Source organism: Tamandua tetradactyla, chromosome 6, assembly GCF_023851605.1.
Source record: "Tamandua tetradactyla isolate mTamTet1 chromosome 6, mTamTet1.pri, whole genome shotgun sequence".
NCBI lineage: Eukaryota > Metazoa > Chordata > Mammalia > Pilosa > Myrmecophagidae > Tamandua > Tamandua tetradactyla.
Genome location: NC_135332.1, coordinates 764,350 through 789,515, shown reverse-complemented (window position 1 = coordinate 789,515; position 25,166 = coordinate 764,350). Strand labels below are relative to the sequence as shown.

General features: G+C 47.3%; 1 protein-coding gene and 1 pseudogene across 10 annotated transcripts in view; one reads left to right on the top strand and one right to left on the bottom strand.

The window, feature by feature from the left end:
- MPRIP (myosin phosphatase Rho interacting protein) overlaps positions 1-25,166 on the bottom strand; it is a 144,565-nt gene that overhangs the window by 99,169 nt on the left and 20,230 nt on the right. For 8 of the 10 annotated variants that reach the window (XM_077163340.1, XM_077163347.1, XM_077163344.1 and 5 more), the window contains exons 2-3: positions 4,496-4,573; positions 2,597-2,662 (exon numbers count right to left, since the gene is read on the bottom strand). In XM_077163340.1, the coding sequence (XP_077019455.1) occupies positions 2,597-2,662; positions 4,496-4,573 (144 nt within the window). Of the gene's footprint in view, positions 1-2,596; positions 2,663-4,495; positions 4,574-9,452; positions 10,328-25,166 lie in introns of those variants that run through there. The other 2 variants (XM_077163346.1, XM_077163345.1) reach the window with 2 other exon arrangements.
- Positions 8,646-10,556, top strand: LOC143686913 (importin subunit alpha-1 pseudogene; annotated as a pseudogene).

Below are 25,166 nucleotides of genomic sequence, written 5' to 3'. Positions count from 1 at the left end.
AGAGGGGGCAGCAGCCCCATGAGAAGGAGCTGCCTGCCTCCTCCTGCTGCAGCTCTGACTGTTCCTCATACCAGGGAAAGCACCCCCAAGGCTGGAGTGCTCCCTCCAAGGTTCTCTGACTCAGCTGCCCTGCTCCTCTCAGGCACAGGAACGACGCCCCTCCAGGCCCGGGATACACAGTTTGTCTGGGCAGGTCCGTGTCTCCAGTCCCCAGGTCACCTGCTGGGCAGTGGCTCATGGCCAGGACTCTCGGCTCTGGGCACCCCAGCCCCTCTCCTCAGGCCAGGATTGCCCTGGCATGCTTCCCTGTCTGTCGCTGGCATGGTCCGAACCCTCCATGCTGGCACCACATGAAACATCCCCCAGCCCACATTCAGGTTGCTGGGAGACCAAAGTGTACAGCGAGGTGAAGGTCCTTTGGCCCACTGGCGTCTGTCATCTGGGGAAAGCAGGGGCACAGCAGTGCCCTGCAGCAGCGCCAACACAAGTGCACCTAGCAGCTACCCTCTGTGCGCGCCCATGGCAGAGCCAAAGGGGGTAACAGTTTTACAGGACTTCAGTTGAACCTGCAGAAAGGTCTCCTGGGTGGAATAGCTGGCCACCAAGGAGAGTTCAGGGCATCTTGTCGGGATAGTTCGTGGACCCGGGTAAACCTGGACACACACAGTCTTCTAGACCGACAGTCAGATGGGCTCCAGGAGGACAAAGTTCTGAGCTCAGAGACCCCGCCCACTCCTGGGCTGCTGTGTCCGTGACAGCCAGAAGGCCACCATGGTGGGGTCTATCCACCAGGTTTGCTTCCTCTCCCGAAGGGCGAGCTGGTGGTCCAGCCATGGCCACCCCACTCCTGCTCTAACAGACTGTCAGCCCCTCAGTGCTGCTCTCCAGCCCCATGACTTCGAAACTACACTGGGTCACGGAGCTATCCATGGCAGAAAGCCCTGTGGCTCTTTCACTGTTGTGCAAACAGGCTCACCAGACAGAAGAAGGAAAATCAGTGAGGTGACAGCCTATACAAAAGGAAGGCAGCACAGCTGTTAATTCATCCCCAAAACAAAAGTATTGCATGGAAGATTATGGTCCACCTCGCAGGTGACCTTTTGGTGACCTTGTCTCACCTGACCTATAATCATCACCTTAAAATCCCAGCCAGCCCCCTTGACAAGCACAGCCAGGCCCTGTTCTCACCTCCAAAGCAAAGAAACAACCCCCGTGGGATGAACTCAGCCCTGATTTTAAAGTGCTACCCTCCTATTGCCACAAACAACCAAAAACATCTCACAATGGGTTAATGCTTCACATCTAAACGGCCTCTCGCTCTGGAGTCAGCAGAGAATCCCGGATCTGACCACAGCACCATCTCCAGATCACAAGCAAAGTCACCCCCCAGGAAGAAACTGTCAGTACAGAAGAGGGCCACCAGGTCAACATGGCCGGACCTGACCAGGGCACTGCTGCAGAAGTGCGGACGCACGCGCACACACAACTGGCACACACACATGCTCCTGCACACATATACAAATGGGCACACCCACGGGTGTATGTGTGCATTCACACACTCATGCTCACTTGCACGTGTGCACTCATCACATTCGTGCTCAAATGGAATGAGAAAAAGTGGCCAAATCTCCATTTCCAACCCTTCATAAAACTTGTGATAAGGCCACACTTCAGAGAAAAGCCAGGAGGTGAGTTGAGGAGGAAAAAGTCAGGCCTTCCATCCAGCCAGCTTCTAGTCTGCCTCTGGAGCAGCCTCAGCCAGCACTTCTTCAGTTGAGGAAGCAGGAGGAAGGAAAGCCAGGTCAACAGAGAACAGGAGGGAGCCCGTGTCTCTCAGTGTTCACCAGACGAACACTGACCCCATGGCCTAGAGGTCTCTGAAGTCCACCGAAGAGACCAAACCAAGATCAGATGGGACGAGCAAGGTCAAGGCTAGGAGCAGAGACTCAAGGCTGTGCTGGGACCACAGGGCAGGGATCCCCAGACCCCTGGGCAGCCCAGCACCCACATGTGAGAGGAGTGGGGGTGCCTCCTGCCAACACCAGCACATCACCCAAACCCAAAGTGAACAGTCCTCGCCGCGGGCTGAGGACACGTCCCCTCACTTTCTTCTAATGAGGGCTGACTAGCTGGGTCTAAACTCTCAGCAGCCTGGAACAAAACTCAGGCTGTCCCCATACTCAGGCTCGCCTCCACACTCAGGCTCGCCCCCACACTCAGGCTCGCCCCCACACTCAGGCTCGCCCCCACATTCAGGATGTTCCCACACCCAGGCTGTCCCCACACTCAGGCTGTCCCTCCACACTCAGGCTGTCCCCACACCCAGGCTGTCCCCACACTCAGGCTGTCCCCACACTCAGGCTGTCCCCACACTCAGGCTGTCCCCCCACATTCACGCTCACCCCCAATGCTTGAACAAGGCGCCTCAAACAGAAGTGTCGGATTGCAGGGCCACTCCACCATTGCCACATGTTCTTTGAAACTCTCCAGACTCCCAGACGGAAGCTCAAGCAGGCGCATGTAGCGCTGTGCTCACACGTGGCCACCTCGAAGGCGCGGGTGGGAAGGGGGAGCGAGCGGGTGGAGGCGCACTCACCATCTCATCCAGGGCGTAGCGCAGGAGGCCATGCTCGTACAGGATGAAGAACCTCCGCTGCCACTTCTGGAACGGAGCACAGGGTGCGGTTAGCAGGCCCAGCCCACACCTTGCCTGGCTGAGCCCGCACCCAATAAACCCATGCTAAGGAACGGCGGCTCGGCACACTCCTGGGTCCCAAGGCCAAGGCAGGGGAAGGGGGACCCACAGGAAAAGTTACTCAGAAGCCAGGACTGAGCCGGAAGGAGTGGCTCAAATTGTCCTGTGCATTTCCACAAGCACTTGCACTCTCGTGATTTTACAAGGAGGCTATTTTGTTTCCTTTTTAGTCTGCAAGTTCCTCAGGGGCAGAAACAATGGCTCAGTTGTCTTTCTGTGCTCCTTACAGACCCAGCACCCAGACCAGAGCTTATCACACAGCACACATCAGGGTCTTGCCCTCACAGTTATGCAATAACCCAACCTGCCTCTCCCGGAAATCTTGGGGAAACTGCTAGGAAGGGCTGCTCTGATCATCGACTAAGACAAGTCACTGGGGTGGGGGACAGGGGCCCAGAATTCACCCAGGACAACTGAGGAGGAGGAAGACCCGGGGACTCCTCAACCTCCCCATCCAGGAGAATGGGTACAGAGCAGCCTCTCCACGTGCTACACCCCAAGCTGTGACCCCGGAGAAGGCTACATGCCACCAGAGCAAGAGACAAAACGAGTCTCCGTCCTCCTTCCTTCCTTGCCCACCATGGAGAGCTGTCAGTGTTCAACGGTGACTAACAGGCACAGCTCCCTGAATCCCTGATGAGAGCCTGTGACCTGTTTTCAACATTTCAAGAGTTCCAACAAAATTCATACTTTGACTGGCATTAAAGCCACATGGACTAACTAAAATATCACATCTCTTTGCTTCGGGCCAAAATTAGATCATCTAATACTAATGGTTGTTTCAGCAGAAGCTGAAAACGGCAATTCTGAGTGACCTTAATATAAAAGGGAAGATGAATCACTCCCTGTAGCTGCTGCGGCAGGAGCACAGAGTCGCTCTTGTTCTCCTCTGGCCTGACGGCAGGAGCAAGGCCATTCACAGGGCCCTGCAGAGAACCTGCTGGAGGGTTCGCTCTGTGCTAGGCGTCTAGGGAGAGGCCTCTTGGACTCTTTCCGAGAAGCATTTCCAAGGCTCCTATTTGTTGTCTTTGAAACCAAAACCCATTCCAGAAGGAATCCCAAAGACCACGGACACAATGCAAGGTCTGTGGGGCTAGAATATGCTGTACCCCACCTCCAGCCCTCCCCAAGAGGCCACAAGGGGAGCAGCAGAGATCACGAGGTGCAGGAGCTCTGGGGAATAACGTGGGGTGTGAGAGGTGCAGGGTGGAAGCAACACCCGGAAGAGACGATATGAGGCAGGGGAGAGTTCTTACAGGAACTCAAAGAGGTCCCAAAAGGGTTCTCAGCAAAAGAGCAAACAGTGATGAGACCTTCCTGCTGCCCCAGGAACCAGGCAAAGCACAGGACTGCCTGGGAGAGACAGGGACCACGGACTTCTGCCTTCTGGTGCGAATGCAAAGTTCAGAGGGAGCTGGTCAGGGCCCTCATTGATTCCCAGCACCCCATCTGCTGAGCCGTGGACTCAGGAGGGAGTCTGGAGGGAGGCGGTAGCGCTTGGCATAGAAGAAGTTGCTCCTTTGCCTCTTCCACTTAACCATTTGGAGAATCAAGCTGACCCACAAACACAAGACACCCTGTGAGAGCCTCTCACTTAGGGGGGACGGTGTGACTGAGGCCTGGCCCTGTCGTCCCAGGATGACCTCTCCCTCTTCCACTCTGCAGTGTGCTCTTAGAGGGACCCCTTTTCCTGCTGCCTCCCACCACGCACACCAGGAGAGCCAGTGCTGATGCCCTTACCCGAGACCGATGCACTGGGTTGTCGAAGTCAGTCCCATCTGGAGCCAGGAGCAGCCAGCCACCATAAATGGGCTTTGCCTAGAGGAGAGAAAGAAAGGCAGGTCATCAGTGGCCTTGGACCAGAGAAATAAAGAGAGTGGATTACACACAGATTGCCTCTGTGAGACACCAAGTACCTCATCCCACAACTGCAGGCCAAATCTCCCCAGGCACAAGCAAGAGGCTGGTGAGGAACCAGGCAGCATGCAAGGTGCAGCCCACCCCCCTGAGGGAGCAGGCATGCAAACCCCCCAAGAGCCTGCAGAAACACAGACCACAGTAACCCCCAAGAAATAAGCCGCCTCCCTCAAGTTCCTGATGGGTCGCCACGAGGAGGGGAAAACGGCCGTTCACTCCAGACATGTGCTGCCAGGCTGGGAGGCAGCAGACTGGTCAGGTGCTCACCCTGACAACCTGAAAGGGGGCCTGGGAAGACACACCAAGGAAGCCACCCAAGGAGCACTTGCCAAAGAACCAGGAGCGTCCTAGCTGTGAGACCCTGGGCAATAAACGCCTCGCATTTCAGTTCTCTCGCCTGTGAATGGGGGTGGTGGCGACACTGCTGCGTCTCAGGTTTACGTGAGGACTGACGAGATCATACAATGGAAAATGGTGCAGCTACTTCGGAAAACAGTCTGGCGGTTTTTCAAGAGGTTAAATACACATTGATCTACCACATGACCCAGCAATTCCACTCCAGGTATAGATCGCAAATAACTGGAAAAGGTGTTAAAATAAAAACCTGTACACCAATGTTCATAGCGGCATTATTCACAGTAGCCAAAAGGTGGCAACAATCCAAACTGCCCACTAACTGTCCACTAACTGTCAGATGGGGCAGCTGGGCTGTGTCCACACAAGGGAGTAACGTGCACCAGTAAAGAGGGCTGGCGTGCTGACCCACGTTTCAACACGATGAGCCCCGAAGATGGCAGGCTCAGGGAAAGAAGCCGTCACAGAAGACCACATGTATTGTGATTCCCCTTACGTGAAATGTTCAGAATGGACCAATCCACAAAGAGAGCAAGTAAGTTAGTGGTTGGTGAGGGCTGCAGTGGGGGTGGGGTTCTGGAACGTTCTAGAATGAGGTAGTGGCAACGACAGCACACATGACAAGTATGGTAAAACCCACCAAAATGTGCACTTTAAAAGGACGAATTTTGTGGTACAAGAATTATAACTTGGAAAATTGTTTTAGGAACAAAAAAACACTTTCAGCACAGTGTCTGGCCTAACTTGACAAATGTTAGTTCTATTTTTTACTAATCAAAGTGCCCCACCCACCCTACTGCCCTCCAGACCCTGGCCCCTGTGTGGCAGGAGTTCAAGGTGGGCTGCAAGCTACAGACAATGGAGGAGCAAAGATGCCTAAGAAAGGGCTCAGCCCCCACGAGCTCACAGCCTGGGCGGTACCAGCCAATGGGCGCCCACCTCCCAAACCCAAGGAGCCCAAAAGGTGGGGCCAGGCTTGGCAACTCTGCCCCCAGCCAGATTAGGGAAACTTCACTCAAAGAGACAGGGACAACAGCGACAGGGATAATGGCCTGGCCAACTGGTCTGGAGGAGGGAGCTGGCATGTGCTGGACACAGAGGTCAGAGAAGGGGCAGGAGCCAGCAGGAGTCTCTGCGAAGGTCTGGCAACCAGGTCCCAGTCGCCGGATGGGCGTGAGGCGGGAGTGTCACTGGGTCCCTCTAAGCGCCTCCCGGACAGCTGCTGCGCAGTGAAGGAGGCGGAGGAACCCCCATCCCCACAAGGAAGCAAAGCCAAGAACCTAGGTGTGGAGAGGACACTCCTAGGCTCACCCAGAAGAACCAAACACGGGGTGCAAGTCTGAGGGCAGCAGCTGAAGCCAGGACAAGGCAGAACGACCGCTTCCTTGGGGCCCAGTGAGAGCGAGCCTGAAAACACACAAGCAGCTCAGGCTGCTCCCTGCTCAGAACCCACCAACGCCTCTTAAGGATAAACTCTGATCTCTGTAACCTACCCTACAGCCCAGAAAGCCAAGCACCTGACTCCCTTCCTCTCCTCTGCCACTCTCCCAGCCCCTTGCCCGTGGCGGCCCTTGCATTTGTGCTTTTTTGGCCACTTCCTACCATCCTTCCAGGCTCCACTGCAATACCCCTTTCCCAGGGAGACACTCTGCAATTCCAGTTCCTCCTTATGCTCAAAGTACCCAGTGACTCTTCTGTGGAGCTAGGATAGCCATACACGTTAAGAATTAATCTACAATTATCAGTTCATTATATACGCATCTACACCATACAATTTCACCCCGCCTGCCCTTCCCCAAGAGCTGGGGCAGATCTGCCAGCACAGGCCGGGGAGGAGTGCACCAAGCTGTCCGGGGAGCCAGGCTCTCAGGGAGGCCTCATGGGGGTAGGCGCCTGCTCCCAGAGTTGTCTTTTCCTCCAGGACCCTCCAGGCAGGAGCCAGGAGAGGCTTCCCGGGGGTGAGCGGTGGCCTCGCACCATCCCTCCTCCTTGAGTTTCCACCTCAGGCTGTCTAGAGATGCCGAGTCCCTGCCCCACTGCAGCAAGTATGGCTGCGTCTGAAAGTCCAAAACTGCCCATATATACCTCTACCCCTACTCCTGCCCCCAGCCTGAGGGCTCCGTAACTCTCCTTTGAAAAACACTGAGCACCCTTCAAAACCAAACAGTAAAAGAATGTTAGCGGCTTCCTGAGGCAGCACGCCTCCTCGCCCCTTGCCTTCCTCCCAGACTGGAACCCCGTAATACCAGGAAACGCAGGCTTTAAAACAGGGACTCCAAAAGGAAGTTGGCACAGAGGACTTGCCCTAGAAACACAGTAATGTGCTGCTTCTGTTACTTTACAATTTTTCCTGGGGTGGGGTGGGGTAGGGGCAGAGAAGTAGGAATCCGTTGTCAGCACTGAAGACGAGTGGGCCCATGTCCTGTTCCAAGCAGCACTGCACAAGTCCAGGCCCGCCTCACAAGAGGGCCATCCCACACACAAAACAGATCTGTCCAGATCCCATAGCAAAGTAACCACGTGGAAGGTTCCCCCAAGCTTCTTCCCTTCCAGTAACACCTGGCCTTCTACTAACCCAGAGGCTGCTGTTGTCCTGGGCGGATCCTCTGCTCGACCCGAAGCCCTTCCAAGGCTGCAGCAGAGACTCCTTCCCTAACCCTCCACTGGGGATCTACAGGAGACAAACAAGAGGGACTCTGAAAGGTGGGGGGTGGGGGGGCAGCTCAGAGCCGAGGAGTGACCCGGGAGCAGCCCCCAGCTTCCTTTGCCTGGTGTACCTTAGGCCGGCTGCTGGAAGAGCCAGCAACCTGGAAACGCCAATGGACACAGACAAGGACAGGCCCAAAGGCCCAGGAAAGGGCAGCCGGCAAGGGAAAAAAACTATGCAACAATCACCCTTCTACTGCAAACAGTCCACCCAACAGTACAGGTCCAGAGGGGTTCCACCTCCCTCACCAGGCTGTGAGGAGCGCCAAGACGTCCCCGGGGATGGTAGAGGAGGCAGGTGTGGTGTAAGTGGAGACCACCTGGGGGTCTGGGCCCCCCCCCCCGCCCCCCCCGCCCCCCCCGCCCAACTAATTGTGTCAGAGCAGCCAAGTGGAGAGTCTGCTCCTGGCCCTGCCCAGCACCCTGTGCTCGCCCACGCACCATCTGGAGATCCTAAGTTTCCAGCCCCCACCCCCACCCCCGCATTACAAAAGCCCCAGCTCAGGCGCCAGGCAGGGCCAGGGGGTCTCCTGCCTGAGAGAGCTGAGGCGGCCCCTCCAGTGCCCTGCCAGGGAGGTGCAGAGAAAACCAAGTGAAACAGGAAATTAAGATAAAAACCAGAGGCTCATAACATAATGAAAAAATGTCCAGGTTTCCGTAAGAACCAAGAAAATATCTCTAACTGGATTAAAAAAAAAAAAAAGAGGGGGATCCACAGATGTCCACACTGAGAGGACAGGGACATTAGAATTACCTGACAAAGATTTTAAAGCAGTCCTGATAAAACACTTCAAAGAGAAAATATGAACATATTTGAAATAAGTGCAGAGAGCCTCAGGAAAGAAATAAGATATAATGAAGAAACAAATGGAAATTTTTGAACTGAAAAATACAATATCAAAATAAAAAGCTCAGACACAGTCTTCGGGCAGAGTCGTGCTGGACGTTTCGAGCGCAGTAGACTCGCAGCCTGTGAGCACTGTCAATCCTCCTGAGGAAGCCCAAGCCCGCTCCTGACCTTTCTCCCTTTGTCTCACAACCATGTCCACCAATGAGAATGCTAATTCACCAGCTGCCCGCCTTAACAGATTCAAGAACAAGGGGAAAGACAGTACAGAAATGAGGCGACGGCGTATAGAAGTTAATGTGGAGCTGAGGAAAGCTAAGAAGGATGACCAGACGCTGAAAAGGAGAAATGTCAGCTCTCTTCCTGATGATGCTACTTCTCCACTGCAGGAAAACCGTAATAACCAGGGCACTGTAAATTGGTCTGTTGATGACATTGTCAAAGGCATAAATAGCAACAATTTGGAAAGCCAACTCCAAGCCACTCAAGCTGCTAGGAAACTGCTTTCTAGGGAAAAACAGCCCCCAATAGACAACATAATCCGGGCTGGTTTGATTCCAAAATTTGTGACCTTCTTGGGCAGAACTGATTGTACTCCCATTCAATTTGAATCTGCTTGGGCACTCACTAACATTGCTTCTGGAACATCAGAACAGACCAAGGCTGTGGTAGATGGAGGTGCTATCCCAGCATTCATTTCTCTGTTGGCATCTCCTCACACTCACATCAGTGAGCAAGCTGTATGGGCTCTAGGAAACATTGCAGGTGATGGCTCATCTTTCTGAGACTTGGTTATCAAATATGGTGCAGTTGATCCTCTGTTGGCTCTACTTGCAGTTCCTGACATGTCATCTTTAGCATGTGGTTACTTACGTAATCTTACTTGGACACTTTCCAATCTTTGTCGAAACAAGAATCCTGTACCCCCATTAGATGTTGTTGAGCAAATTCTTCCTACTTTAGTGCGTCTCCTGCATCATGATGATCCTGAAGTATTGAGGAAATGCTGGGCCATTTCCTATCTTACTGACGGTCCAAATGAACGGATTGAAATGGTTGTGAAAACTGGAGTTGTGCCACAGCTTGTGAAGCTTCTAGGGGCTACTGAATTGCCAATTGTGACTCCTGCACTAAGAGCCATAGGAAATATTGTTACTGGGACAGATGAACAGACTCAGGTTGTAATAGATGCAGGAGCACTTGCTGTCTTTCCCAACCTACTAACTAACCCCAAAACTAATATTCAGAAGGAGGCTACATGGACAATGTCAAACATTACAGCTGGCCGTCAGGACCAGATACAGCAAGTAGTCAATCATGGATTAGTCCCATTCCTCGTTAGCATTCTTTCTAAGGCAGACTTTAAAACCCAAAAGGAAGCTGTGTGGGCTGTGACCAACTATACAAGTGGTGGAACAGTTGAACAGATTGCATATCTTGTCCATTGTGGCATAATAGAACCGTTGATGAACTTTTTAACTGTGAAAGATACCAAAATTATTCTGGTTATTCTGGATGCCATTTCAAATATCTTTCAGGCTGCTGAGAAACTAGGTGAAACTGAGAAACTTAGTATAATGATTGAAGAATGTGGAGGCTTGGACAAAATTGAAGCTCTGCAAAACCATGAAAATGAGTCTGTTTACAAGGTTTCATTAAGCTTGATTGAGAAGTATTTCTCTGGAGAGGAAGAAGAAGATCAGAATGTTGTGCCAGAAACTACCTCTGAAGGCTATACCTTCCAAGTTCAGGATAGCACTCCTGGGACTTTTACCTTTTAGATTGTACAGCTGAGGTTTGCTTGTGTACTATGTTTGGTATACATTTGCCTTGTTGTTTCTCTATTTTAAGAACTCTTTTTAAATGTGATTTGTTATGTAGCACTTTTTACAACAATACTATACTTGAACAGTTCCAAACTGTATATACTGTATGAAACCTGTCCTCTCAATGCGTTTTCTTATTTCATATCTTGCAGTGTCCTGTAAATAAAGATTAAATTCCACCCTTTTCTTCAAAAAAAAATAAATAAATAAAAATAAAAATAAAAAGCTCAGCTGGATGGAGGGGCGCTGAGGGGGACAGAGGAAAGCAGGGGAAAGGAACAGTCTCAGGGGCCTGTGTGACCTTCTAACAGGGATCCGACACTGTCATCACTGGGGTCTTCGGAGGGGAAGAGAGAAAGAGGGGCTGAAAAAGTACTCAAAGAAATGGGCTGAAAAAGTACTCAAAGAAATAACAGCTGACATTTTCCCAGATTTGCAGGGATCATGCACCTACAGACCCAAGGAGCTGAGCAAACCCCAAACAGGATGAACCCAAAGAAACCCAGCCAAGACACATGACTGGGGTGCTGCAAAACAAAGACCAAGACCAACCCCGGGGGCAGCCAGAGGAAAAGGGCCCTCCCCAAGACACAAGCAGATGATGCCTTTTCACCAGGAACCACGGAGCCCAGGCGGAGTGGACACCATTTGCAGGTGCTGAGAGAACCACACCCAGAAAAGATACCTGTCGGGAGTGGAGCGGAAATCAAGACGTTCTTAGACAAAGGCAAGCGAAGAGAATTTCTTATAAACTAGACCTCAGTAGAAAAAATAATAATAATAACAACACTCACATATGACCAAAGAAAATCCTTTACAGAGAAAGAAAATAATAAAAAAAAAGAAGAAAAGAAAGAAAAGGGAAACCTGGGACATCAGAAAGGAAGCAGGAACACAGCAGGCAGAGCAGGCCGAGTACAGCAGGCCCCTTGTCCCCTGAGCTCTGCAGCCTGCGCCTTAGCGCTGCAGCGTCACAGGAGCCTCCTGGGTGCAGACGGACACGCGGAGGGGCCTCTGGAAGGACATAGCTCTGCTGCTTGCTCCCCAGTGAGATGGGTAGAAACTACACTCAGAACAAGCAAACATTTAAAGTCCTTGAGGGTGAACAAGAAATGGAGACTCAGCCACTCATGAGTATGTACAAAAGTTCCGGAGGAAGCATGCGTATCTCTGGTGCCCGAGAAGCCTCCTCCTCCCTCACCGCCCAGCAAGTGTGGACTCCAGGGCAGCAGGCAGTGGCCGGGACACAGCCTCCACTCAGGTCCCGGCAGAGGGCTCTCCTGGGAAGAGGAGTGGGGGCTCCACCTCGCTCATCCCACACCAACTCCTTGCTGCTGAGGCAAAGGCCAGGTGAGAACGCTGAGAGGTGCAGGTCTCCTTCTCCACCCAGCCCTGTCCACACAACCTCAGGTGCAGCAGGTGACGATACAAGGCCCTGAGCACTCTGCCCCGACTTGGGAGGCAGGGGTCCCACTCCAGAGGACCCCAGGCTATGCCCTCTCCCCAAATCCAGCACTCAGTTCCTAGCGAAAGGGGTCTTAGGAAAGTTCTGTCACTGTCCCCGCCTCCAGCTCCAGAGGCCATGGGACAGAGCTCCCGTCTCTTCCCAAGGCGCTCAGAGCAAAGAAGCGCAAGCCTTCGGGCACTCTCAACAGCAAAGAAGGCTGTCAGCAAAGGCGGGAGGGAAGAGTCAAGACACGTGCTGGACGGCAGCCTGCCAGTTTCAGGGGAGGGTCTGGGAATAAGACAGTGGGCAGGAGTTCTTCTGGGGTTGGGACAAATATCAACACTGACCTCAGGAACAATCCCTTCATAGAAGAGAGAATCTGCCTGGATGAGTCTGTGGAGCAGTTTATGTCCCAGGTTATTCCTGAGAACAGGAAGCTGTCAGCTGGCAATCAGCAGGACTGCACAGAGGAGCCCTGCCCCACCCACACCACCGCTACCCAGGGTAGGGGGCCCACCTTGACAAAGAACATCAGAGCTGTCACAAACGCAGCCCATTCTGTCACTAACTGAATGAATAGGCAGAACACTAACAAGCCTAGGGGAAGGGAAGGGGGTGGGGAAGAGGTCCGAACTGCTACAACATATTATCTAAAATTTTTAGCTCCCAACAAGACATGCAAAAAAAATAATGATCCATTCACCAGGAAAAAAGCAACAGGAATTGCCCATGAGCACAACCAGATGTCAAATTTATCAGAAAAGGATTTTGAGGTAGTCACTGTCAGTATGTTTTACAGAACTAAAGGAAACTATAATTAAAGAAGAAAACAAAGACATGACAAGGTTGCATAAAACAAAGACTATCAATAAAGAGGCAAAAATTATAAAAAACAAAGAGAAAGAAAGTCTTTAGTTGAAAAGCACAATCACAGAAATAAAAAATTCACTGGAGTAGCTCAGTGTAGATGTGAACTGGTCAAAGAAGGAATAGGTGAACCTGAAGATAGAGCAACAGAGATCATGCAAACAGAGAAAAAGATGAAAAATGAAGAGTTTCCAGAGAAATGTGGGACACCATGAATTGTACCAGGAGAGGAGAGTTCAGGAGCAGAAAAAAAACTGAAAGAAACAGTTTCAAAAATATTGAAAGAAACCTGAAAACTTCCCAAATTTACTGAGAAACAATAACCTGCACATCCAGGAAACTACAAACTCCAAGTAGAAACGGAAACAAACAGAGCCAGAAATGGAAACATCATAGAGACACACCAATTAAAAATGCTGAAAAGTCAAAGATAAAGTGAAAACCTTGAAAGAACCAAGAGTAAACACCACCACTTACAAAAGGAACCCCACAAAAGACCTCGCAGCATTAACAATGGAGGACAGTAGGCAGTGAGATAACATATTTAGATGCTAAGAGAAAAACGCTGCTAGCCAAAAATCCTAAACCCAGCAAAGCTATCTTTCAAAAATGAAGGTGAAATAAAGACTTTTTTAGATAAACCTAAACTGAGAGAATTGTGACTGGCAGATCCATCTTATAAGTAATAGTTAGCTAAGTTTTTTAGGATAAAAAAAAGTGACCCCAGAGGGTAATTCAATTTCACACACACACAAAAAAAGAGGATCAGTAAAGATGATAATGCAATTATAAAAGACATCACAAATGCATATTCTTCTTTCCTTCTCTTAACTGATTAAAAAAGCAGTTGTATAAAATAATATATATAAAATGTATTGTTGGGCTTATAACATGTAGAAGTGTAATATATGTGAACTATATTTGTGAATAATAGTACAAAGGAAGTGGGTGGGGATGAAGCTGAACTGTGCTGAGGAAATGACTACAGATGGTAAAGTAATAATGATAATGGCTTACTGGCCATTACTGGCTTTGTAACCATAACAGATGAAATATATATATATACCAATAATGCCACAAGAGGGAGGAAGGGAATAGAATTATGTATGAGTAATGTTCATAATTAAGCTAGTATAAATCAGCTTTTGATCAGAGAAGATGATATACTAAAAACATGTGGATGAAATATTTAAGACATGCAGGGAGGTATGGTAAAATGACTTCAGTGGACTGTGATAAGTTTCATATATACACAAAAGAATGCATTTAAAAACACTACAGATAAATAAAAATGGAACTTTTTAAAAATGTTCAAGCAACCCACAGGAAGGCATGCAAAAGGAAACAGAAATGAAATCCAGAGAGAGCAAACAGAAAACAAAAAATAAAATGACAGTCATAAAGCCTAATATATCAATAGTTACATTAAATATAAAAGATCTAAATATACCAATTAAAAGACAGAGATTGGCAAGGGGATTAAAAAACATGACCTGGCTACATGTTGTCTATAAGAAACATGTGAAACACAACAATATAGGAAGTTTCAAAGTAAATGATGGAAAAAGGTACGTCATGCAAACGTTAATCAAAGCAAAGTAGAGGACCTGCATTAAAATCAGATAAAGTAGACTGTGCTACAAAGAAAATCAACAGTGACAGAGAAGGATATAATATAATGATAAAAGGGTGAATCCACCATAAAACAGAGCAATTTTAATCTTAATCTTGTCAGCAAGAACTGGCAGAAACATCTTTCTCAATAGTCCAGAAAACAGCTGCAATAATAGGATTGCAATAACAGGGTAAGCACTGAATCAAGAAAAATACAACTGAAAAGCAGTAAGGTTATGTGGCACCCTAGCTGAGGGTGTGGGTCCCCAGTCCTGGTTCTGGAGGAAGCAGAGTAAACTCATGCACAAAATGGGAGCATGTAAGTTGGTCTAATCTGTCTGGTGGTGGTGGCCTGAGGGACTGAGCCAGTACACTCATTCCTGAACTTGCCATGCATGTAGATGGCAGTTCACAAATTTCTCTGACAGAACACTGTAGGAAACCAGTCAAGCAGTGGCTGTCTGAGACAATAAATTGTTGGCCCTGTAGGCACACAGTGCAGTATGCACGGTAATGAGGGAAGAGGGGACATTTGGACCCACGAGAACAGGGGAATTTCTAGGACGTGTGCATGCCCAAGACAAGAAGCATGTGCAGAAAAGACCAGGGAGACCACTACACTTGGCCTCAAGCCAGTCTCTAAACTCACTGTATGGACAAGGTCTGAAGGAGCACACTCTCAGAGGTCAACTACAAAGACTGGGAAAAGTGTTTTCCTGCCCTTTTCATTGTTGTTATTAGCTCCTGCCATTCAAGAAAAGCTCTGTCATGAACTAGCTGGACATATGCAAAAGAAACAGACCTCTCAAGAGTCTGCAATCTCAGATATAACATACAAAAATATCAGCATGTCCAGGTTTCTACAAAAGATTACAAAACATGCAAAGAAGCAAGAAGTGAGGGCCCAAACAAAGAAGATTAAAGCACTGGAAACCATAAATGAGGTGGACCAGACCAAACACTTTTTAAAAAAACCTAAATATGCTCAAAGAGGTCAAGAAAAACAAAGAACTAAAAGAAATCAGAAAAACAAAAGAGAATAACAACAAAGTGATGGAAATTATGAAAAGGCACCGGAGCTGAAGACCACAGTTAACAGAAATTAAAACTTCCCTAGAGGGCTTCAATGGCAGATTGGAGCTGGCAGAAGAAACAATCATTAAACTGGAAGATAAGACTATTGAAATCATCCTGTCTGAGAAGCAGAAGGACGAAAGAAGAAAGTGAACAGAACCTGAGGAGTCTGTGGGACACCGCCTAGCATACAAATATACACATTTTAAGAGTCCCAGAAGGAGAAGAAAAAGAGAGATTTGTCAAAGAAATAATAGCAGAAAACTTCCCAAATTTAATGAAAGATATGAAAATACACATTCAAGGTGCACAATGAACTCCAAACAAGATAAACCCAAACAGGCCCATGCCACTGCACAGTATAATAAAACTGTCAAATACTGAAGATAAAAAGCAAATTCTGAAAGCTACAAGAGAGAAACAATTTGTCACATACAAGGGAACCTCAATAGATTAAATGCTAATTTCTCATAAGAAACTATGGAGGCATGAAGGCAGTGGGATGACATATTTAAAGTACTGAAAACAAAATCTTGCCAACCAAGAATTCCTCATCTGGCAAAACTGTCTTTCAAAAATGAGGGAGAGAGCAGGCAACAGTGGCTCTGTGGCAGAATTCTCCGCCATGCTGGAGACCTGTGTTCAATTTCCGGATCCTGTCCATGTCAAAAAAAAAAAAAAAAAAAAAAAAGGAGAAACAGTGTGACACTTAAGACTCAGAGTAGGAGCACTGCAGTTCTGAAGGTCAGTGTTTTAGTTTGCTAAAGCTGCCAGAATGCAAAACACCAGAAGTGGATCAGCTTTAAGGGAGTTGGGGATATTTTTAGTTAAAAATTTATAGTTCTTCAGAGGAAAGGCAGCTGGCTTTCTAATGACTTTCTCTGTCACATGGAAAGGCACACCATGGACATCTGCTGGCCTTCTCTCCTGGCTTCTGGGCTCCAACAGCTTTCCCTGGGGCGATTCCTTCCAGCATCTCCAAACATCTTGGCTGAGCTGCGAGTGTTGAGATGAGGTATGCTGAACTGCTGAGCCCTCTTCTGATCTCTCTCTTTCAAGCCAACAGCTTAAGTTAAACCTCACTCATTGTAGAAAGCACTCCCCTCAGCCAACAGCAAATGTAATTAACCATAGATGAATTTCACATACTGATGATTTAAGTCTACAGCAGCAGAACAATGGGGTATTGTCATCTGGCCAAGTTGACACTTGAACCTAACTCTTCATAGTCAGCATTGCCACATACAACAGTTAAAGAAACTGAAAAAGAGATCAGCCTTCAATTAGAGATAATAACAAAGCTGACTGGGGTGGGACTAAGGTAAATCAGAATACACGGGTAAGAAAGACATTGCCTGTATTTTAGAACTTCTCACCAACTCTGTGAGAGCAAAGGAAGAAAGGCTTATTTTGTCCAGAACCTAAATTTTCTGTAGCACATATTCTAACTCAACCTGTCTGGACAGATCATTTAAACAAGCCAAACACAGAAATCCCAGAATAAGAATGAGAGTTTTTAATTCGGAATAGCTTAATGTAATGCCCAGATACATTCCAGAGTATGCTGAGCAGATAATTAAAAACTACTGGTAAAATCCCTTGAGGGATGGGAGAAAAAATATGGAAGTATTAAACTTTACCACCGGGAACCCCCTGAAATTGTCGCAAACAGTACGGACTCACAAGTCAATAGGCCAAGCCCTTAATCTTGAGGCTTGCTCTTGGGAAGCTCATTTATGTAGTAGAGAAGCTTAGCCTACCTATAGTTACGCCTAAGAGTTACTTCCAGAGGACCACTTTTGTTGCGCAGATGTGGCCTCTCTCTCTCTCTGAGCCCAACTCTGCAAGTGCAATCATTACCCTCCCTGCTATGTGGGACACGACATCCAGGGGTGAAAGTCACCTGGCAACATGGGACATGACCCCCAGGATTGAGCCCTGGCACCATGGGATCAACAATGCCTTCCTAACCAAAAGGCAGGAAAATGTAACAAATAAGGTATCAGCTGCTTGAGAGAATTAAAAAAGAGTTGAGAAGCTACTCTGGAGACCACTCTCACACAAGCTAGATATTGCTGTTTACAATGGTTTGTCAAACCTCAACCAAAACCATTCCTGCCAGCCCTAAAGAACACCTAGGGCTCTAACTGAGATACCACAAAGGTTCCGTGACTATGATTACTTCCCAGAAACCTACAACATCCAGCTGGGTTCCTAGGCCAGATAAGTCCTAAAACCCAGAGGGGCCAGCCTCTCCAGAACATCAACTAGTTCCATTCCCCATCCCATACTGTCAACACCCCCTTCCAACATGAAAAGGTTAGAATGGGCAGAGTCCAAATACCTCTAAAGACTGGAGAAAGACCAAAGGAGAAGGTAGAGTAATACTAGAGAAGACAGGATTCAACAAATGAATCATATTTTCAGCAAATCATAAATTTGCTGAATCATTATATTTCTTTTAGTCTCCAGTATCTTGGAGCAGTTAAAAGTAAAAACCTAAAATTGTGCAATTGTAACCCATACCAAACTCTGAAATTTGTTCTACAGCTAACTGTTGTGGTGTGCTTTGAAATTCATTGCACTTTTGTACGTATGTTATTTTTCACAATAAAAAAAAAAATGAGGGAGATTGAGACATTCCCAGATAAACACAAGCTGAGGGAGTTCTTCACCCCTGGACCTGCCCTACAAGAGATGCCAAAGAGAGCTCTGCACATCGAAAGGAAAGGACACCAGAAAAGAGTCAAAGCCAATGAAGAGATAAAGATCTCTAGTGAGGGTAATGACAAGAGTAAACATAAATGCCAGTTCTATTGTATTTTTGGTTTGTACCTTCACTTTTTATTTCCTACAGGATCTAAAAGTAAAATGTAATGATAAATCAATGACTGACTCAATGTACAAACACGTAATTCATGACAAGAACTACATAAAGGTGGAGGTGTGAGTGGTAAAGGAACAGGCTGGTATATATTCAACTTGATAAAGAACAGCTACAAAAACCTGTATTTAACATTAAACTTAACGGTGAAAGACTGAATAAATCTTTTCCTCCTAACATCAGGAATTAGGCAAGGACATTCTCTCTGTCCTCGGAGGCTCTAACCAGAGCACAGTAAGGCAAGAAGATGGAATAAGCACACAAATCAGAAATGAAGAAATAAAACTGTCTCTGGAAGACGACATGATTGCTGGATGAGATGACTGCCTACATAGAAAATCCCAAAGAATCTATAAAACATACCTAAAACTAATAGGTGAGTTCAACAAGGTAGTCAGATACAAGATTAACATACAAAAATCAACTGCATTTCTGTATACTAACAATGAACATGTCAACACTGAAATTAGAAATACAATACTATTTATAATCACTAAAAAAAGGTGGGGGGGGGGCGGGCGATGGTGGTGCAATGGCAGAGTTCTCGTGGGCCATGCCGGAGACATGGGTTTGATTTCTACTGCCTACCCATGCAAAAAAAGAAAAAGAAAGAAATACTTGGGTATAAATCTAATAAAATAAAACCTCTATAGGAGTCTCATATTGAAATGTACACAACACTGATAAAAGAAGTCAAAGAAGACTGAAATAAATGGAAAGATGTAGCATTTTCATGGCTTGGAAGACTCAACATAGTATGTCAACTCTACCCAATTTGATAAACAGGTTTAATACAATTCCTAGCAAAATTTGAGCAAGATTCTTTTGTAAATATGGACAAGATTATTCTTCAGTAAGGCAAAGAACTAGAACAGTGATTTAAAAAAAAATTGAAAAGGAAGAGGAAAAGGGAAACAGTGAGTCTCCCTAATTCCAAGACACGTATTTACAGTAATCGAGACAGTGTGGCATCTGTGCAGTAAGAACAGACACACAGATTAACTGAATGGAACAGAGAACCCAGAAATCCTACACAAATACGCCCAACTCTGACTTCTGTATGGGGATTACTTATTATGGAAAGTGACACTTAAATTTCATATAATTTTTATATGTCACAAAATATTTCTTTGAAATTTTCAACCATTTAAAACTGTAAAGGCCCAGTCTCAGCTTGTGGGTCAACAGTAGGCCAGATGTGGTCCACGGCCATAGTTTCTGACCTAGGCCTACAATAGCAGTCGCGGGGAGTGATCCCCATGCCTGGGAGCCTCTTCAAAACACAAATTCTCAGTCCCAGACGTGCTGACTCAAACCCCAGGGCAAGGGGTCCTGCAAGCTGTCTGATAAGCTTCCCAGGTGAGTCTGATTCATGCTAAAGTCTGAAAATAGTCATCTACAGATAATAATGCTCCTTTTAGCTGCGAGTCCGTGTGAACTAGTGAGACAGCAAATGGAAAGTGCCTGGCACAACGGCCCAAGTGACTTTTGACAAAGATGTAAACGCGACTCAATGGAAGACAGACAGCCTTTCAGCAAGTGGTGTGGGCCAACCAGACACCCACTGGCAGAAAAAAACGAACCCTGACCTAAGGCCACACCTTATACAAAAATACACTCAAAATTAACAATGAAATTAAATACTAAACTTAAAACTGTAAAATTTTTAGAAAAAGACACAGGAGGAAACTTTCAGGATCTACAGGTAGACAAAGAATTCATACACTTGACACCAAAAGCACAACCCATAAAACGAAAAATTGATAAACTGGACTTCAATCAAAATTTAAAATGTTCCTTCTATGAAAGACCCAGTTAATAGAATAAAAAGAAGCTAGGTACAGAGTGGTAAGAATATTTGCAAACTAGATATCTATTCAGAGGACATCAGGGCAAGGACACAAACGGACATTTGCACACCAATGTTTATAGTAGCATTATTTACAATTGCCGAGAGATGGAAATAGCCCAAATATTCATCAACAGACGAGTGGCTAAACAAGTTGCGGTATATGCATACAATGGAATATTGTACAGCTTTAAGACAGAATAAAGTCATGAAGCATGTAATAAGGTAGATGGACCTTGAGGACATTATGCTGAGTGAGATTAGCCAGAAACAAAAGGACAAATACTGTATGGTCTCACTGATACGAACTAACATTAATGAATGAACTTGGAGAATTTCAGTGGAGGACAGAGGTCATCAGGAGATAGAAATAGGGTAGATATTGGGTAACTGGAACTGTAGGGAAAGAGATTGTGCAACAGGACTGATTGTAAAAATTCAGAAATGGATAGTACAATACTACCTAACTGTAATATAATAATGTCAGAACACTGAATGAAGCTGAAAGTGAGAATGATAGAGGGAGGATGGCTGGGGGCACGAAGGAAAGATGTATGATAAAAACAGATGGCATAATCTAGGAATGCCTTGATACAGACTAAATGTACAAATTAAAAATGGTTTTGCATGAGGAAGAACAAAGGAATGTCAATATTGCAGGGTGTTGAAAATAGATGGTTATTCATATTTTAAAACTTAAAAAAAAAAATTGTAAACCACATACCTAACAAAGGACTCAAATCTAAACTATAAAGACCTCTTAAAACTCTACAGTTGAAAAAAAAAAAAAGAAATCAACTTAGGATATGGGCAAAAGACATGAAGAGACATTTCACAGGAGAATTACCAATGGCAAATAAGCACATAAAAATATGTCTAATAACATTAACTATCAGGGAAATGCAAATTAAAACCACATGAGCTATCACTACACACCTATGAGAGAGGCCAAAGCAAGAAACCGTGACGACTGTGCTGGCAAGGGTGCAGGTAAAGTGGATCACTCAAACGCTGCTGATGGAAATGTAGACTAGTACAGCCGTCTATAGAAAAGTTTGGTAGCTTCTTAAAAAACTAAACATGCAACCACTAGACAACTCAGCAATCACACTCCTAGGCATTTAACCCAGAGAAACAAAAACTATATTCACACGGAAACCTGTACACACATGTTCACAGCAGCTTTACTCATAGGAGCCCAAAACTAGATGCCCCCAGATGTCCTTTGGCGGAGAATGATTAAATGCACAGGTCTATCCTTACCAGGGGACACTGCTCAGCAATGAAAAGGAACTAATGACACATGCCATGAACAAATCGAGTCCCCAGAGAATCACGGTGAATGGGAAAAGCCAATACCAAAACGTATGAATCAATTTACATAACCTTCTTGAAATGAAGAAATCACACAAATGAAGAACACATTCGTGGCTGCCAAGGGCCGAGGAGGGACATGGTGTGGCTACAAAAGGGCACCCTGAGGCTCCTGGGATGGAAATGCCCTGTCCCCTGCCTCATGTGGACACCTGGCTGTGATACTGGACTACGGTGTTGCAAGGCGTGACCACAGGGGAGCTGGGCAATGGGTGCATGGATGTTTGCGCTCGGATGTAGTTGTGCATGTAGTTGTTTCCTACAACTACATGGAAACTACAAGTATTTCAGAATAAAGTTTTAATTTTAAAAACTCTTGTTACTTCGTGAATGCTTCCTCCACTCCACTCAGGGGCTTAATGCAGGATGGGGACCTGCTCCCCACCCCCACTCTCATCTACAGCCTCCAGCAGAGACGGTCTTTACAGCCAGTCCCTAGGGTCCAAACTGGACACCCCAGGGTGCACATCCTAGAGAAAGGCAGGCCCAACAGAGCTCTGGCGAGACCAGTGCCCCAGACAAGAAATGCCCTCCAGAGTCTGGTGCGAAGGGCTCTGAGCGCAGGCCGCAGCGAGTGTCCAGGCCCCCAGGCTCCTCCCTGAACCCAGACAACCTCCAAGAAGGCCCCACCTGCCGGGGCTGGGACCCCACCTCTGCGGAAACTCCTGGAACAAAGACTTCTCTAGGCCTCAGAGGGGAGGGAAACTGCACTAATGCTGAGGCTGGAGGCAGAGGGTCACTGGGTGGAGGACGGACCAAAAGACCTATGGGCAAGATGCATCTAAACGGTAGCTAATGCATCTTCTAGGGCTCTGAGGCTGAGTCTCTGCCTTTCATTTATTCTGAAGAAGTTTCTGTGGGAACACTCTACACTCAGGCTGGTTACTATTCTCCGCATTTCGACTTTCAGGGGAGATGCAATGCCCGGTTCTGAGTCGCCTGGACACCTTTATGAGCCCGGAGCTCACAGTGGACACGTATTACGTCAGTTAAAGGTACCTGGCCACCTGAGCACGGCCTGCGCCCAGCCTCCCTGGGCCCCAGGGCCACCAAGAAAGAGAGGACGGGCACCCAGGCTTCTACACCCACACATACAGAGAAACCTTCTGGGCAGAGTCATTTTTACTGTCCAACTAACCCCATCAGGAGTCAACACACACCTTGAGCCATGGAAGATGGGGCTTTTCCTCCCAAACAAACGTGTCAGGGCCAAATAAAAGCACTGCCCATCCCTGCAGCCCCCTCGAGAGGGCATGGACTTATTCTAGCAAAGTCACCACTGACAAAACTGGGTTGGAGACCTACAGGGGCCACCCGAGAGCTCGGCCCTGTCGGGACCCACTTATGCCCCTGAACAGCACCCCCTGGGCCTGGGGCTGCACCGAGACCAGAAGAGAAGACTCACACGCCAAGCACGCTTCACACCCTGTGCGGCCCAGCAAGGGGTTCCCACACGCTGTGTGGTGTGGGGCCCAGGGCCGGGGACGCGGCGCGGGAGGAGGCCTGGACACAGAGCGGGGGCACAGCGGCCACCAGCCACAGGGGTGCCGGCGTCCCCACACTCCCAACCCTTGTGGGGCAAGCATGGGGGCCTGTCTGAAAACCCTAGCCAGGCTCCTCCCCGTTTCCTCCCATCCCTGCCCAGGCAACTGAGGTTGTTTACTCTTCTGGACCGCAAGCAGATCTCCAAAGAATGTGCCACTGCTACCCACTTTTCACTCGAGGAAACGGAGGTATGCAGGGATTAGTGACCTGAGGGCATGGAGCTGGGGAGGAGAGAAGCGGGTCTGAGCCAGGGCAGCCGGGCTCCGCAGCTGCCCTATGACCATGTGCTCCCCCAGGTACAGCCCAGGCCCCAGGCCTCAGAAAGCACGCTCCTGGGGAGCCTCCTCCTGGCTCAGCCCCGTTCCATCCAGCACACCCTCAGGGTCCTGCACCCAGACCACGGACTGTGGCCCCAAAGACATGGCCTCGCCGATGCTCGTGGGAGGGACATCCCATCTCCCTCCCCTCGGGCCCCCCACCCGCCTAGGCTGGTGACCATCAATCTAAGTGTCCTTCCTCCTAGGCAGACAGCAAGCCCGCACCACGCCCAGGGAGAGCTGAGCCAATACATTCTCTACCTAGAGCCCCTAAATCAGGGTGACCATACAGTTGACCGTCCAAACAGTGATGCTTCTGAGAATGAAGAGGCCCATCAATGATCCAGGACTCCAGGCGTGAAGCAGGGCCCACAACCCCACCCCTTTCCACCCGCTCTGCGCCTCTCTCTCAAGGCAGGGCAGGGCTGCCTCAGGCAGCTCATCAACCTCTGCTGCAAAGGCCATCTCCCTCAGAGGACACCAAGGCAACAAACAAGGAGACAAGGGCCCCAAAGTGAGGGATACACACCAATCTCTCTGGTGAACACAGATGCAAAAATCCTCAACAAAATTCTTGCAGATCAAATCCAGCAGCACATTAAAAGAATTATACATCATGACCAAGTAGGATTCGTCCCAGGTATGCAAGGATGGTTCAACATAAGAAAATCAATTAATGTAATACATCACATCAACAAATCAAAACAGAAAAACCACATGATCATCTCGATTGATGCAGAAAAGGCATTTGACAAAATTCAGCATCCTTTCTTGTTGAAAACACTTCAACGGATAGGAATAGAAGGGAACTTCCTCCACATGATAAAGAGAATATATGAAAAACCCACAGCTAACATCATCCTCAGTGGGGAAAAACCGAAAGCTTTCCCCCTAAGATCAGGAACAAGACAAGGATATCCTCTGTCACCATTGTTATCCTACATTGTGTTGGAAGTTCCAGCCACAGCAACTACACAAGAAAAAGAAATACAAGGCATCAAAATTGGAAAGGAAGAAGTAAAACTCTCACTGTTTGCAGATGATATGATACTATATGTCGAAAACCCTGAAAAATCCACAGCAAAACTTCTAGCGCTAATGAACGAGTACAGCAAAGTGGGAGGTTACAAGATCAACACTCAAAAATCTATAGTGTTTCTATATACTAGTAATGAACAATCTGAGGGGGAAATCAAGAAAAAAATTCCATTTACAATTACAACCAAAAGAATAAAATATTTAGGAATAAATTTAACTAAAGAGACAAAAGACCTATACAAAGAAAATTACAGGAAATTGCTAAAAGAAATCACAGAAGACCTAAATAGATGGAAGGGCATATCGTGTTCATGAATTGGAAGACTAAATATAGTTAAGATGTCAATTCTACCTACACTGATTTACAGATTCAACGCAATACCAATTAAAATCCCCAAAACTTACTTTTCAGAAATAGAAAAACCAATAACCAAATTTATCTGGAGGGGCAGGGTGTCCCGAATAGATGAAAATATCCTGAAAAAGAAAAATGAAGTCGGAGGTCTCACACTACCTGACTTTAAGGTGTATTATGAAGCTACAGTGGTCAAAACAGCATGGTATTGGCATAAAGATAGATATATTGACCAATGGAATCGAATAGAGTGCTCAGATACAGACCCTCTCATCTATGGACATTTGATCTTTGATAAGGCAGTCAAGCCAACTCACCTGGGACAGAACAGTCTCTTCAATAAATAGTACCTAGAGAATTGGATATCCACATGCAAAAAAATGAAAGAGGATACATA